The sequence below is a fragment of the Benincasa hispida genome, chromosome 4 (genome assembly GCF_027475165.1).
Source record: "Benincasa hispida cultivar pf3 chromosome 4, pf3_genome.v1.1, whole genome shotgun sequence".
Classification (NCBI taxonomy): Eukaryota; Viridiplantae; Streptophyta; class Magnoliopsida; order Cucurbitales; family Cucurbitaceae; genus Benincasa; species Benincasa hispida.
The window spans coordinates 38,687,489-38,699,299 of record NC_143481.1 but is presented as its reverse complement, the minus strand read 5'-3'; the positions used below and the strand labels follow the sequence as shown (position 1 = coordinate 38,699,299).

General features: G+C 29.5%; 2 protein-coding genes across 2 annotated transcripts; one reads left to right on the top strand and one right to left on the bottom strand.

Moving 5' to 3' along the window:
• The first annotated feature begins 2,154 nt into the window (after positions 1-2,154).
• LOC120075159 (protein AAL-toxin resistant 7-like) lies at positions 2,155-6,461 on the top strand. Its single transcript, XM_039028341.2, has 2 exons — positions 2,155-3,545; positions 5,199-6,461. The coding sequence occupies exons 1-2, from the start codon at positions 2,392-2,394 to the stop codon at positions 5,245-5,247; spliced, it is 1,203 nt and encodes a 400-aa protein (XP_038884269.2). The 5' UTR covers positions 2,155-2,391; the 3' UTR covers positions 5,248-6,461.
• LOC120075158 (putative flavin-containing monooxygenase 1) lies at positions 6,089-9,993 on the bottom strand. Its single transcript, XM_039028339.2, has 5 exons — positions 9,488-9,993; positions 7,869-8,109; positions 7,602-7,780; positions 7,151-7,500; positions 6,089-6,365 (listed from the first exon to the last, which is right to left on the bottom strand). The coding sequence occupies exons 1-5, from the start codon at positions 9,968-9,970 to the stop codon at positions 6,089-6,091; spliced, it is 1,530 nt and encodes a 509-aa protein (XP_038884267.1). The 5' UTR covers positions 9,971-9,993.
• Between the last annotated feature and the right edge of the window lie 1,818 nt (positions 9,994-11,811).

Here is an 11,811-nt window from a genome sequence, read left to right as displayed (position 1 = left end):
TTTTGGATGGTCATATATTTTTTTCAATTTTTTTCACAAGATGCGGGGATGTTTTGTTGTAAGATACTCAATTTTTAATCCTTCGTGGAGATTATGATGACGGGATGTCGTATTTCCTTCTTTAATTGTTTCTCATAAGTTCATAGCATCCAGGTGAATTTTGACATCGAGCACCCATGACAAATAATTATTGCCATTAATGTCAAGAGTTGCGAATTTAAATTTTGTAAGATTTGTCATGACAACGCTATCACAAAATATTGTATTTATATTAGAAATTTAATATGTACTAAATATGCAAAATAACATTTAAGTTATTAATTATAATAAAGAGGAAAAAAAATCGATCTACCTTTAAGACCTACCTTCAACGAGGGATGCAACAAGAGCTCGTGCTGATAACATGTTGTGAAATTGAAGAGCACAACAAAACACAAAGGAGTACAACGAATATGGAGAAAATATAATATATATTTAAATGTAATAAATAAATAAATATAATATGATACAATAATAAACTAAAATTATAAAATAACTAAAACTATAAAAATTGGACAATATGAAAATTTAAGTGAAATTTTGAAGTGGATTAACCCACCAATGTGTGTGATTTTAAGATCCATCAAATGCTCATATAGGCAAAGTGACAAATAAGATTTGGTTTTACATGAATAACTATAAACCACATGGATAACATGAAAATTGACACATGACTTTTAAGATAATAAACAATAAGTTTCTATTTATTTTTATAATATTTATAATAAATATCAAGGTATATTCATATTGACTTTTATACATATATCATAGAGTTAAAATAATATTTATAATAACAACATTCAACTATTAAAATAGTTTATAAATTATCAATTTAGTACATTTCGTGTTTACAGTTTTATGTTTTAAAAATTTATATTTGCTTTTTCTTTATTATTCAATTATGACTTTTATCTTCGTTAATATCGAAACAATCCACTTCCTATTCAAATTTTAAAAAATAGTTTATACACTTAATTTTAAAAAACAAAGATCGTAAATCAAACGAGGTCTTAAAAATTACTTGTTTTTTTACATCGTATTTGGTAATTATTTGATTTTTTGTTTTTAAAAATTAAGTATTTTTTCTCTCAATTTCTTAGAATGATTTGCATTTTTCTTAACTAAAAAAAAGTTGAATTGTTAGCCAAATTCCAAAAACAAAAGTAAATTTTAAAAAACTAATTCTTTTAGTTTTCAAAATTTGGTTTGATTTTTTAAAATATTGATAAAAAGTAGATAACAAACCAAGAAGCTTAGAAGTTAGTTGGGTGCATTACAAACTTGATTTTCAAATGCTAAAAGACTAAAATCCAGATTGTTATCAAACGGGACCTTGTTTTTTATTTTTGAAATTATGTTCGTTTTCTCATTATTCGTTATTCATGGGGTTTTATATGTTTTATTCAAATATGTAAATTTTTAGCCAATTACAAAAAAGATAAAAACAAGTTTTTCTAAAATATTTTGTTTAGTTGACAACAAAACATATAAACATATGGGTAGAATTGATGTTTATTGTCTTGACTTTAAAAAATTAAATGGTTATTAAATGAAATCTTAGTTTTCAAAATTTAACTTATTTTTAAAAGTTTTACCAAAAAAAGTTAATAAAACATAAAAATTGTATACATAAAAGTAACCTTTACAAATTGAATTTAAAAAACAAAAACAAATGATCGTCAAAATTTCAATTTGTCATATATAGTTCTAAAATTTTTTATAAACGATCCCAACCATTTCAACTGTCGAATTAGAAGATTGAACTATCAACATTTTTAGAACGCTAATTGATACTCATGGATTGACTTTATATATTTATTTGGTTAAATAGATCAGCTTATGCTTAACCATGGAAAGAAAAAAAAAAAAAAAAAGAGTGATTTTCTAAATAAGGCAAAGAACCAAAGTTTAACCACAAAAGCCCAAATGAGTAATTTCACGAATAGTAAAATTAAAAAAAATAATAATATGGAGAGTCCACACGAAACCCGTCCTCCCAGTCGCCGTCGCAGTCCCATCTGCATCGTCTTAATTACATGTAAACAAAATAGAAAAACAAAAGTAATTTTCCAAATTAGGAAACACTCCAAAATAATATTCTCATTCGCCTTTTTTTCTTTTTTCACATTTCCCCTAAAGTAAATAAAAATAAAAAATAGATTTAAAAACCCTAGACTGCCCCTATTTCCTAAGGCTAGCTATTTATATCACCCACGAACCTCTCCTTCCCTGCCCGAGGTCATCAAATCCTCTGCTCCATTTCTCTGCTCTGCTTTCTCCCCATGATTCTCTCTTCCTTCTCCTTCTCCTTCTCTTCCACTTCTTCAAATTTACACAAACAAACCCATTTTAATGGAGTTCCATCACCTTAATCAAGATCCTATTTCTTCTCCTTACATTCGTAGCCTTGTTAAGCATTTCAAAACCAAAGAACCCATCAATCCCAATTCCTCTTCTTCTTCTTCTTCTTCCTCCTCCTCCTCCTCCTCTGGCGCCAATCCCTCTAAAATGGCGGAACCAATTCCCAAACCTCAACCAACGCAACCCCACAAGAAGCAAGTTCGAAGAAGGCTCCATACCAGTCGACCTTATCAAGAGCGTTTGTTGAATATGGCCGAAGCCAGAAGAGAGATTGTCACTGCGCTTAAGTATCACCGGGCCGCTATGAAAAAGGCCGCCGCCACTGCTGCCACCGCTGAGCAGCTACATCAACCGCAGACGCCGGTGGAGTCATCCCCTGCCAGATCCCAAGAAGGGAAGATCAGACCCAGGAAAATCCCCAAGTCCTCCGCTACAGAGAGGAATAGAATTAATGAAACCCAGAGTAATTTCAAGTATAATGATAATAATAACAATAAAAATAATTTGAAGAATCTTTGTTATGATCCATCGATGATGATGATGATGAATTGTTCGTTCCCAAGTTGGTCGATGAATTCGCAATCGGTGGAAGGGAATAATATTGTGGACATTGTATTACCAGAGCAAACTCTAGGCCTGAATCTCAACTTGCAGGATTTCAACAATTTGGACGCGAATCTGTTCTCAAACGGTGGGGTTTCGGGTTCGGGTTCGTGGTCGACGTCGACATCGTCTCCAAGCCTTTCGATTGCGACGGATCAGGAAGGTCGGAATTGTGTATGGGCAGGGGAGGGAACAGAGTCGAATACGAGCGGGGGCGGGGGCGGCGGAGGAGGAGGACTGCACGTGGCGGTGGGGGAAGAGGAGATGGCGGAGATGAGATCGATAGGGGAGAAACATGAGATGGAATGGAGTGATAAGATGAGTTTGGTGAAATCGGCGTGGTGGTTGAGATTTATGAAGATGGGGAAAAAGGAAGAGGAAGAAGAAGAAGAAGATGGGTATGAATATGGATATGGGGATCCGTTCGATCAGATTTTGGAGTTTCCAGATTGGATGAACAATGGAAATGAAAGTTGTTTTCAAGAACAGCTGTTGAATGATTACCAGTTCTTCCATGATGATCATCCTTCTGCTCTTCCTTGGTAAGATACATTCCAAAACACTCTGTTTCTCATTTCAAATTCAGATTTCTATATGTTCTTTTTTGTTCGTCATCTATATTTTTCAAATATGGAAGGAGGAATAGTTTTTCCTTTCCCTTTTGAGCATCTCCCCTGTTTTCCACTGTTACATTCGGTTTGATGAACATCCCGGATGCAGAACCCTCCTTCCACATCCACTCTAATCTCACCCAAATAAATAAAATAAAATAAAATAATTATAATTATTAAAAAAATAAAACAAAAGTGTTTTCCACGTGGCAAATTATGATCAAACCATTGGTTACTTTTTTTCATGAAAAATATTTAGGTGTTGCACCTATCTTTGTGGAATCAACCAATTTATTATTATTATTTTTTTTCACCTATAGAAGAGGAAGTATGAGATTTAGAAGCAGCTCTTCTTTCATACCCAATATCTGTTCGTGCATCTCCTTCTTACGGATCACAAAAATAAAGTCTTTATAATTATTATTTAGTTTGATTAAATTTTGATTTTAGAATATTTATGAGATTTTTATACGGTTTTACCTAATCTAGAGACTATTTATAATATTTTATGCCACTATGAGACTAAATTTTAACTATAACTTAACCATAAAGAGCTGAAAAGTATTTGAAAAATAAAAAATTACCTTATATTAGGCTTTGATAATACAATTTGATGAGTTGTACAAAATTGTACAAAGATCAAAGCAAGCTTTGGATTTTGTTTTTCAACAGTTCAGAGTTGCATTTTTCTTTTACAAAAAGGAATTCTCTCAATTAAGAACACTCATTGAAGTTGAACTCTAAATAATTTATCTCAACAAAAAAGGAAAAAAATAATAAAACAATAACAAACAATTGATCTCAAAATCTCGTACCTCATATAAAAATTAGAACTATAGGAACTAAATTCTTATATAATAAGATCATTTAATGTGATGAATGTACATAGACAATCTTTTAGTTTTTTTTTTTCTTTTTCTTTTCAATTTGGTTTAAGAGGATTCATTCTAGTTGAATTCTTCTAATAATATAGGTTTTCTTGTAAAGATGATATTAATTTGAGTTAGTTTCATGTCCATTTCAATAAAGTGGACTTGGTTTTATTCTTACTCTATCATGTATTCATGAAAACAAATTTAGACAAGAACAAGATGAGGTTAATATGAATAGAAAAAATAATATAGTTCACATCAACATCAATTTACACTAAAGACAAAATCAAATGTCTGTATATATATCATCTATTATTGGATACCTTTTTTGACATTTATTTCTATTATATATAGTTTTCATATGGTAAGAGCTTCTTGGATGCATGTAACAAAAGCACAACCTTTTTCCCACTTACATAATAATAATAATAATAATAATAATAATAATAATAATAATAATAATAATTGATATTACACATTTTTGAACCATACACTAGTTTATTCGATCTTATAACTTGTGTAGAAAATTGAAATATACCATTGTGAAGTTTGACCAATGGTGAATTTGGGTCAAATTAACCCTCACAAGACAATGGGCTTTCTCCTCCAAAAGGCTTCAAAGTTGGGCCATATTTCTTTTTTCTTTTTCTTTTTCAAGAAAATATTAGTTTTACTAATTAATTTTATGTTTGTATTTTTCTTTTGGATGCAGCATGGACATTGGAGAGTTTGAAGGCATGGATGGGGAGTGGTTAGCTTGAAAAAGATTTGATTATTTTTTACTAATCAAATCTTTCAGAACTTATTTTATTTTATATAAAATATATATTTCAATTTTGGTAGTTTTAGAGTCCAAAGTTATAGTAATAAACCTGGTAAAAACAGTTGCTTTAAAGTAGGAAGCAATGGAGTTTAATTTAATAAGGGAAGAACGCTTATGCTTTTCCCTTTTTTTAAATCTTCCTTTCTTGTTTCTACATTCTATTTCTTTGTAATTAATTAGTTGTCTTTGCTATTATCTCCGAGATCTCGTGCCCTTAGCTAACTAAAACATAGATCAATAGCTAAGAATCCATAGGTCATATTCAAAATTTTCTTAAAATATGCTCGTTTAATAATAATAATAAACGAAAAACTAAGAAACCAATCATCATCATAAACCTCACTCTTAATTCAACTAAAGTATTCTTTTTGTTGCTTTAGCATTATTTTAGTTCTAAGTTGATCTGAAGAAATATTAGAACAGGGGGTAAATTTTAATTAACTAGCCAGTAAAAGTACACTTGGCATTAACCAAACTAACATAAGCCTAACAAACAATATTAAATATTCCCCCTCAAGATGGAACATGAACATCAATTAACTCCCATCTTGTCGATCTTCTTAAGTAAAGAAGTAAAAAGAAGAAAGTTATAAAGACTTGGTAAAAATATCAAGAATTTTGGTACAATGATCGAGACCTAATTAATTTTGAGCTTTACTTTACTTTATTAATAATACTTGGGTTTAATACAAAGTATAGGGATCATAAAACCTCATAACTATGTCATTAATTAATAAAAGACAGAATTTAAACATGTCTTATATATAAATATATAGATCTTAGTTAGAAGTATTTGCCATCTCTTGATAAATCTCATCAGTGTAGCTAATGCTGAAGGTGGAAACACATTGACGCTTGTAGAAACGTGTAGTGTTCTTCATGACTTGAATTTCATTTGCAGTTTGTTGAAGCATTTTGTGAATGGTAGGAAGCTTGAAGCCATCTTCAGCCAATCTTGCCAGCCATTTGCACCGTAGCTCTCCAGTGCGAAGGTTTGATACGCTCTCAAGATATCCCACAAATCCCATGTTTGGTATCAGTGGATGAATCACACCCCTGTTTCATAATTTTCATCGTTAATCTTCTCTGATATCAGTTCATTTACACGTTTAGTACCTCGACTTCCAAATTTATCTCTTTTTGTTCTAAGAATTTTCAGTTTTGTATTGAATAAGTCTAAGCAACATAGATATGGATACAAGACATGAATACAACATTGATATGGTGACACGTCATTTTTTAAATTTTAGGACGTAGACATGATAATGATACATTTATTAAAACATCCATTTTAAAAATATTTTTCATTTTTAAACAAGGACGAAATTCAAAATAAATGAGTTTATGTATTTGTATGCTATTTTCTGCTATCAAATTTTATTGTTTTTATCCTATATGTGTCTATTTAGTACATGTAACAAGTGTTTGGTGCATGTCTAACAAATGTTGATTCTATTTTGACTTTGTATAGCTAATATCTAATACATCTATTACACTAACTAATGTTTGATACGTGTCCAATAAGTGTCGGACATGGACACACTAGCCAAACTAAAATGTACACGTTTCTTAGCAATAGGTCCTTAAACTTAAAAAAAAAAAAAAAAAAAAAAAAGAAAGTGTCCAATAGCTTCTTAAGCTATAAATTTTGTGTCTAACAAATTATTGGCCTATTTGATAATTTTTTAAAATATACAAAGCTACTAGACACAAAATTTAAATTTAATTTTAAAGATTTATGAAATATGTCATCAATTTATTAGAGATGAAATTGAAAGTTGTGAAAGGTACTTAGTATTAAAAAGAAAAAAAAAAGTGAAGAGAGATGGTTAATTTGGTACCTGTACAAAGGGATGATACCAGAGGAATCAACCAAAAGGGTATTAAAAGGATGAGGCAACAAAGACTGAAGCTTTTGTTTGCCTTGAAAACCAGTGTTGAGAATGACAACATCAGCTTCTAATTTGGTATTATCTTCAAATTGAACTCCATCACTCCAAAACCACCATTTAGATGTCTTTTTGAACAAAATCTTGCCTTTCTTTGCCTCTTCAAAGAAATTGTTTGGCATAATAGCCATTTGACAAGATGCATAGTCTTCTTCAAAGGGGTGTTCTGGTTTTAGTCCATACTTCTCTAATGGCAGCTTCCATGTTAAATATGACTCTATGAACTTAGAAATTGCCTTTCTCTGTTTCATTAATTAAAAACACCCACACCAATAAGTATACACTTAGATGAGTGAAATTAATTGAAACGAAATGACAATTTGAGGATCAATTAAAATAGTACCATGGGAGAAAAGAGAGAGCAGAAAAGGGCCTTAAAAAGGCCTTGATTTGGGCTTTCTTGGAGGAACTGAGAGAATCTTGTTGAGTAAAATAAGAAAAAGGGTAATCCCCATATTCTATAGGATGGGACTGTCCAATGCAATGACCTAATCACCATTGTGCAGGGCTGCCCTTCTGGTCCTAAACCACACCAAAATCAAATCTTAATCAGGAAATGAACAGTAATTTGAAACAGAAAAAAAGAAAAAAGAAAATTGGAAGAAAGTACCTTGATTTGCTTGGGCACATTCAACAGCCAGATCAATGGCAGATTTTCGATAGCCAACAACAACAACACGCTTGTGCTGAAGAAGGGCACGTGCAGCATCGTGGTCGAGCTTGGCGTAGTCCATCGAGTGTAAAACCTTGCCTTTGAAAACTTCTTGACCTTTGTTCTGAGGGAATTTTGGTATGTTTGGTATATCTCCATATCTTCCCACACATATTATCACCAACTCGAATTCATACCACTATCCTCACAAATCCATGCATAATATTATTTCTCATTCTTTTCTACTTTTTGACATATGCTTTTGTCAATTTGACAAAAGCATATGTCAAATTGGAATAATGTATATCTAATCAACAATAATGTATATCTCCATATGCTTCATGACCATAAGTATGAACTTTTTGTAGATTCATGTTAACACATGAATTATTGATATAATTATTATTATTATCAACTTTTTCAAGTCATTAACGTATTAAATAAATATGGGTATATTTTGAATATGGAATTTCAAAAATATCCAAAATTGACATGCATGATTTATAATTATATCAACTCCTCTATGGAATAATAATATATTTTGCACTCTTCCCGTTAAAATTTTATTATGTTGGCCAAAGCGAACATGGCTGTTGGAATATAAGTTTTTAAATGATCATGACATTTGTAGTTTGAATCTTCTATTCTTATTGTACTAAAAAAAAGTAAATTTCTTAATTGATCAAGGATATTTGAGAAAAGTATCTTTTAGATTTATTTATGTTAAAAAATAATGTATATAAATTAAATAAGATATGTGTAAACATATAGGTATGATTCAGTTTTAAATTTTTCAGTTTGAAAATATAGAAGCATAGATAGAGAATCTTGGACAACTTAGAGTATATATTTTTATATATATATTTTTTGAAAAACATATCAAAGGCCAGGGGAGCAGCATATTTCGCTCAATCATTTGAAATATATAATACACACATGAAGACGAACACAAATATAGACATACAAATATTAAAACTTGCTTCCAAAAATTTCTTAATTAATAACAAATTTCTTAAAAGTATATATTTTGTAGGATTGTTTTCAAATATAAGAAAATGAACCAAAATATTTAAAAATATAGCAAAACTTTACTATATATCTGCAATAATCGCGTACACACAATAAACACAGATAGTAGTCTATGCAATTTATCGCAGATAGACTGTGATATTTTGTTATTATTAGTAAATATTTTCAGTAGTTAAATCATTTAAAAAATGGAACTATACTATTGAACTATATTCCGTTTTGACTAGTTAAAAACATAATTATAAATAAGGAAATATTAGACTACTCAAATATAGTATAGTTAAGGTATACACAAAAAATATTAGTGAATTCGAGGACTAACCAGATAAATATTGTGAATTAAATAAAAATTGGTAAAACCAAGTGGTTTTGAAAACCAAATATGGGTTATTTGGAATTTTTGGGTTATCTTTTTATTTAAAATTAATAACAAACGTAAAGATGTATTTACTAATAATAATAATAATTAGGTTCAAATTTTATCATTTCATATCCTAAATAAAAAGGAAAAGAAAAAAAAGAAAAAAAAGAAAAAGGTGATTATATACCTGAATGGTGTTGAGCTGAGTGTCTTCAACGGCGACCTCCCATACAGAACGGCCATTAAGTAGGTTTCCGTACACTCCGGCCGCCGTGGAATCTTCAGCTTCGGGGCCGCCAATATATCGGAGTTGAACCACTTTACAATTAAACTTGACGAATCTGAGCACATTAAAATGCGTTGCATAGCCATGCAAATAATCCAAAACCTCCAAATACGTTGGAAAGTCATCATTCCCCGTCGCCGGCGGCGGCCACGGGTAGTCGGAGAATTCAAAATCCTGGCGAGGAGTCTGCAGCCTGGTGGTCCGATAAGCGCAGTGCTTCCACACGCCGCCTATTGAGTCTGTGGCCTCAAACACCACTGGGTGGTGACCAGAGAGATGCTTAGCGGCGGTGATTCCACTAATGCCAGCTCCAATTATAGCCACTTTGGACACTGATCGGCGGCGGTGGCTTTGCTCGGCGGTGGTTGCAGATGCAGCAGCCATTTTTTTTTTTTTTTTTTTTTTAATTCTCCAACAGAAATTAATTATATGTGTGTAATATTTTGAGTGATGAAAAATAAACGTTGAGTTTAACTCTTTATAGTGGTGAAATGGTCAGGCTACAATGCAAAGAACAGTCCCAAATATAGTAATAAAACTTAAAATATTAATAGATATAATATAATGTAAATTTTTTTGTACATATAGCAATATTTAGATTTAGTTCTCGGAGTTGATAAACTATCACTGGTAGAAGTCTATTAATAATAGAGTCTATCAATGATAGAAGTCTATCTATAAGTGATCGAGTCTATCACTCTGATAAATTTTGTTATATTTATAATTATTTAAAAATATTGCTATACACTTAATTATTAATCTTAAAAGTGTCATCGATTACAATTATCCAATATAAAAATAATGTTTTTTAGTTATGGGTCCACAAACTTTTTGGATGACCCAAAAAGTGAAGTTCACAACTCTAACTCTTTTAGAAAAAAAAAAAAAAAAATAGTAAAATCAACATTTGCTCCAAATTATTGGATCATATTATCGTAATATCTAAATTAAAACTAAACTCAAACTTTAATTTGACCAAAATTTCTTCTTGTGAGAAATTCTAATTACTATGTTAAAAGATAAGATCTAAGCAAATCATTTTTGGACAATTTTACACATTTATCAATTTGTAATTTCAATAATATCATAAATTTATTTTGTTAAATTTTGAATAATCAATTATATAAAATCTGGTTTTCTTCATTATATTAGAAGGTAGGATAGTAGAAAATTATCCCAAAACTAATTGCCCTTTTATAGAACTTTAAACTTTAAATTTTGCATTTATTAACAGTAATTTTACTTGACCTATTCCATTACCTTTTATTAAAACTAAAATATTTTTTTTTGATAAAATTAAAATAATATTTATTCCTTGCACTTATCTTTTCAAAATCTTTTCAAAATCATTTTATAAAAGAGCTCTTTTTAAATATAAAAAATATTTAAAAATAGTTAAAAAAGTACTTGTATTTTTTAAACTTTTTGTTATAAAAGGTAAATATTTTTAATATTTTTTTATATTTAAAAATGCCCCTTTATAGTATAATATTATATTGACCATATTAACATAAGAATAGAATCTTCAAATCTTAAATGTAATCGAAAAAATTAGTTTTGAATTTTTATGCGTTTAATTTTGTAAAGGAAAATTCTTATAAATAAAAAAATTCAAAAAATATTTACATTTTATAGTAAAAAGTTTCAAAAGTACAAATAATTTATTAAGATTTTAAAAAGATAAGTACAAGGAATATATCAAAGGGAAATTATTATAAATAAAAAAAATCCCAGAAATATTTACTCTTTATAGCAAAAAGTTTTACTCTTGAAACTTTTTGCTATAAAGTGTAAATATTTTTAAATATATTTTTTTATATTAAAAAGATCCCATATCAAATGTATCCATCTTCTCTTTAGAATTCTGATTTAAATGTTAATGTGAGCCTAACTATTTAAAAACACTCTAATTGTAATTGCTTGAGCAAAAAAATCTTAACCATTGAGATGTTTGGTAAAATTAATTATTTACTACTTTATCTAAAATTGCTTTTTAATTTACTATGGTTTATAAAATAACGGATTTAAATTGGAAATAAAGTTTGATCAATCGTATTGAATCTTTAATACATTAAACAATTTTTTAGTATTAATTTATCAAACACAGTCACCTACTCTTTCAAGTTTAAAATTAGAATTTATTAAACACTAAATTAGTTGACATTTTTATATGTACAATGATCAATAATTATTTAAAAAATTCAAACAATATCCAAAACTAAACC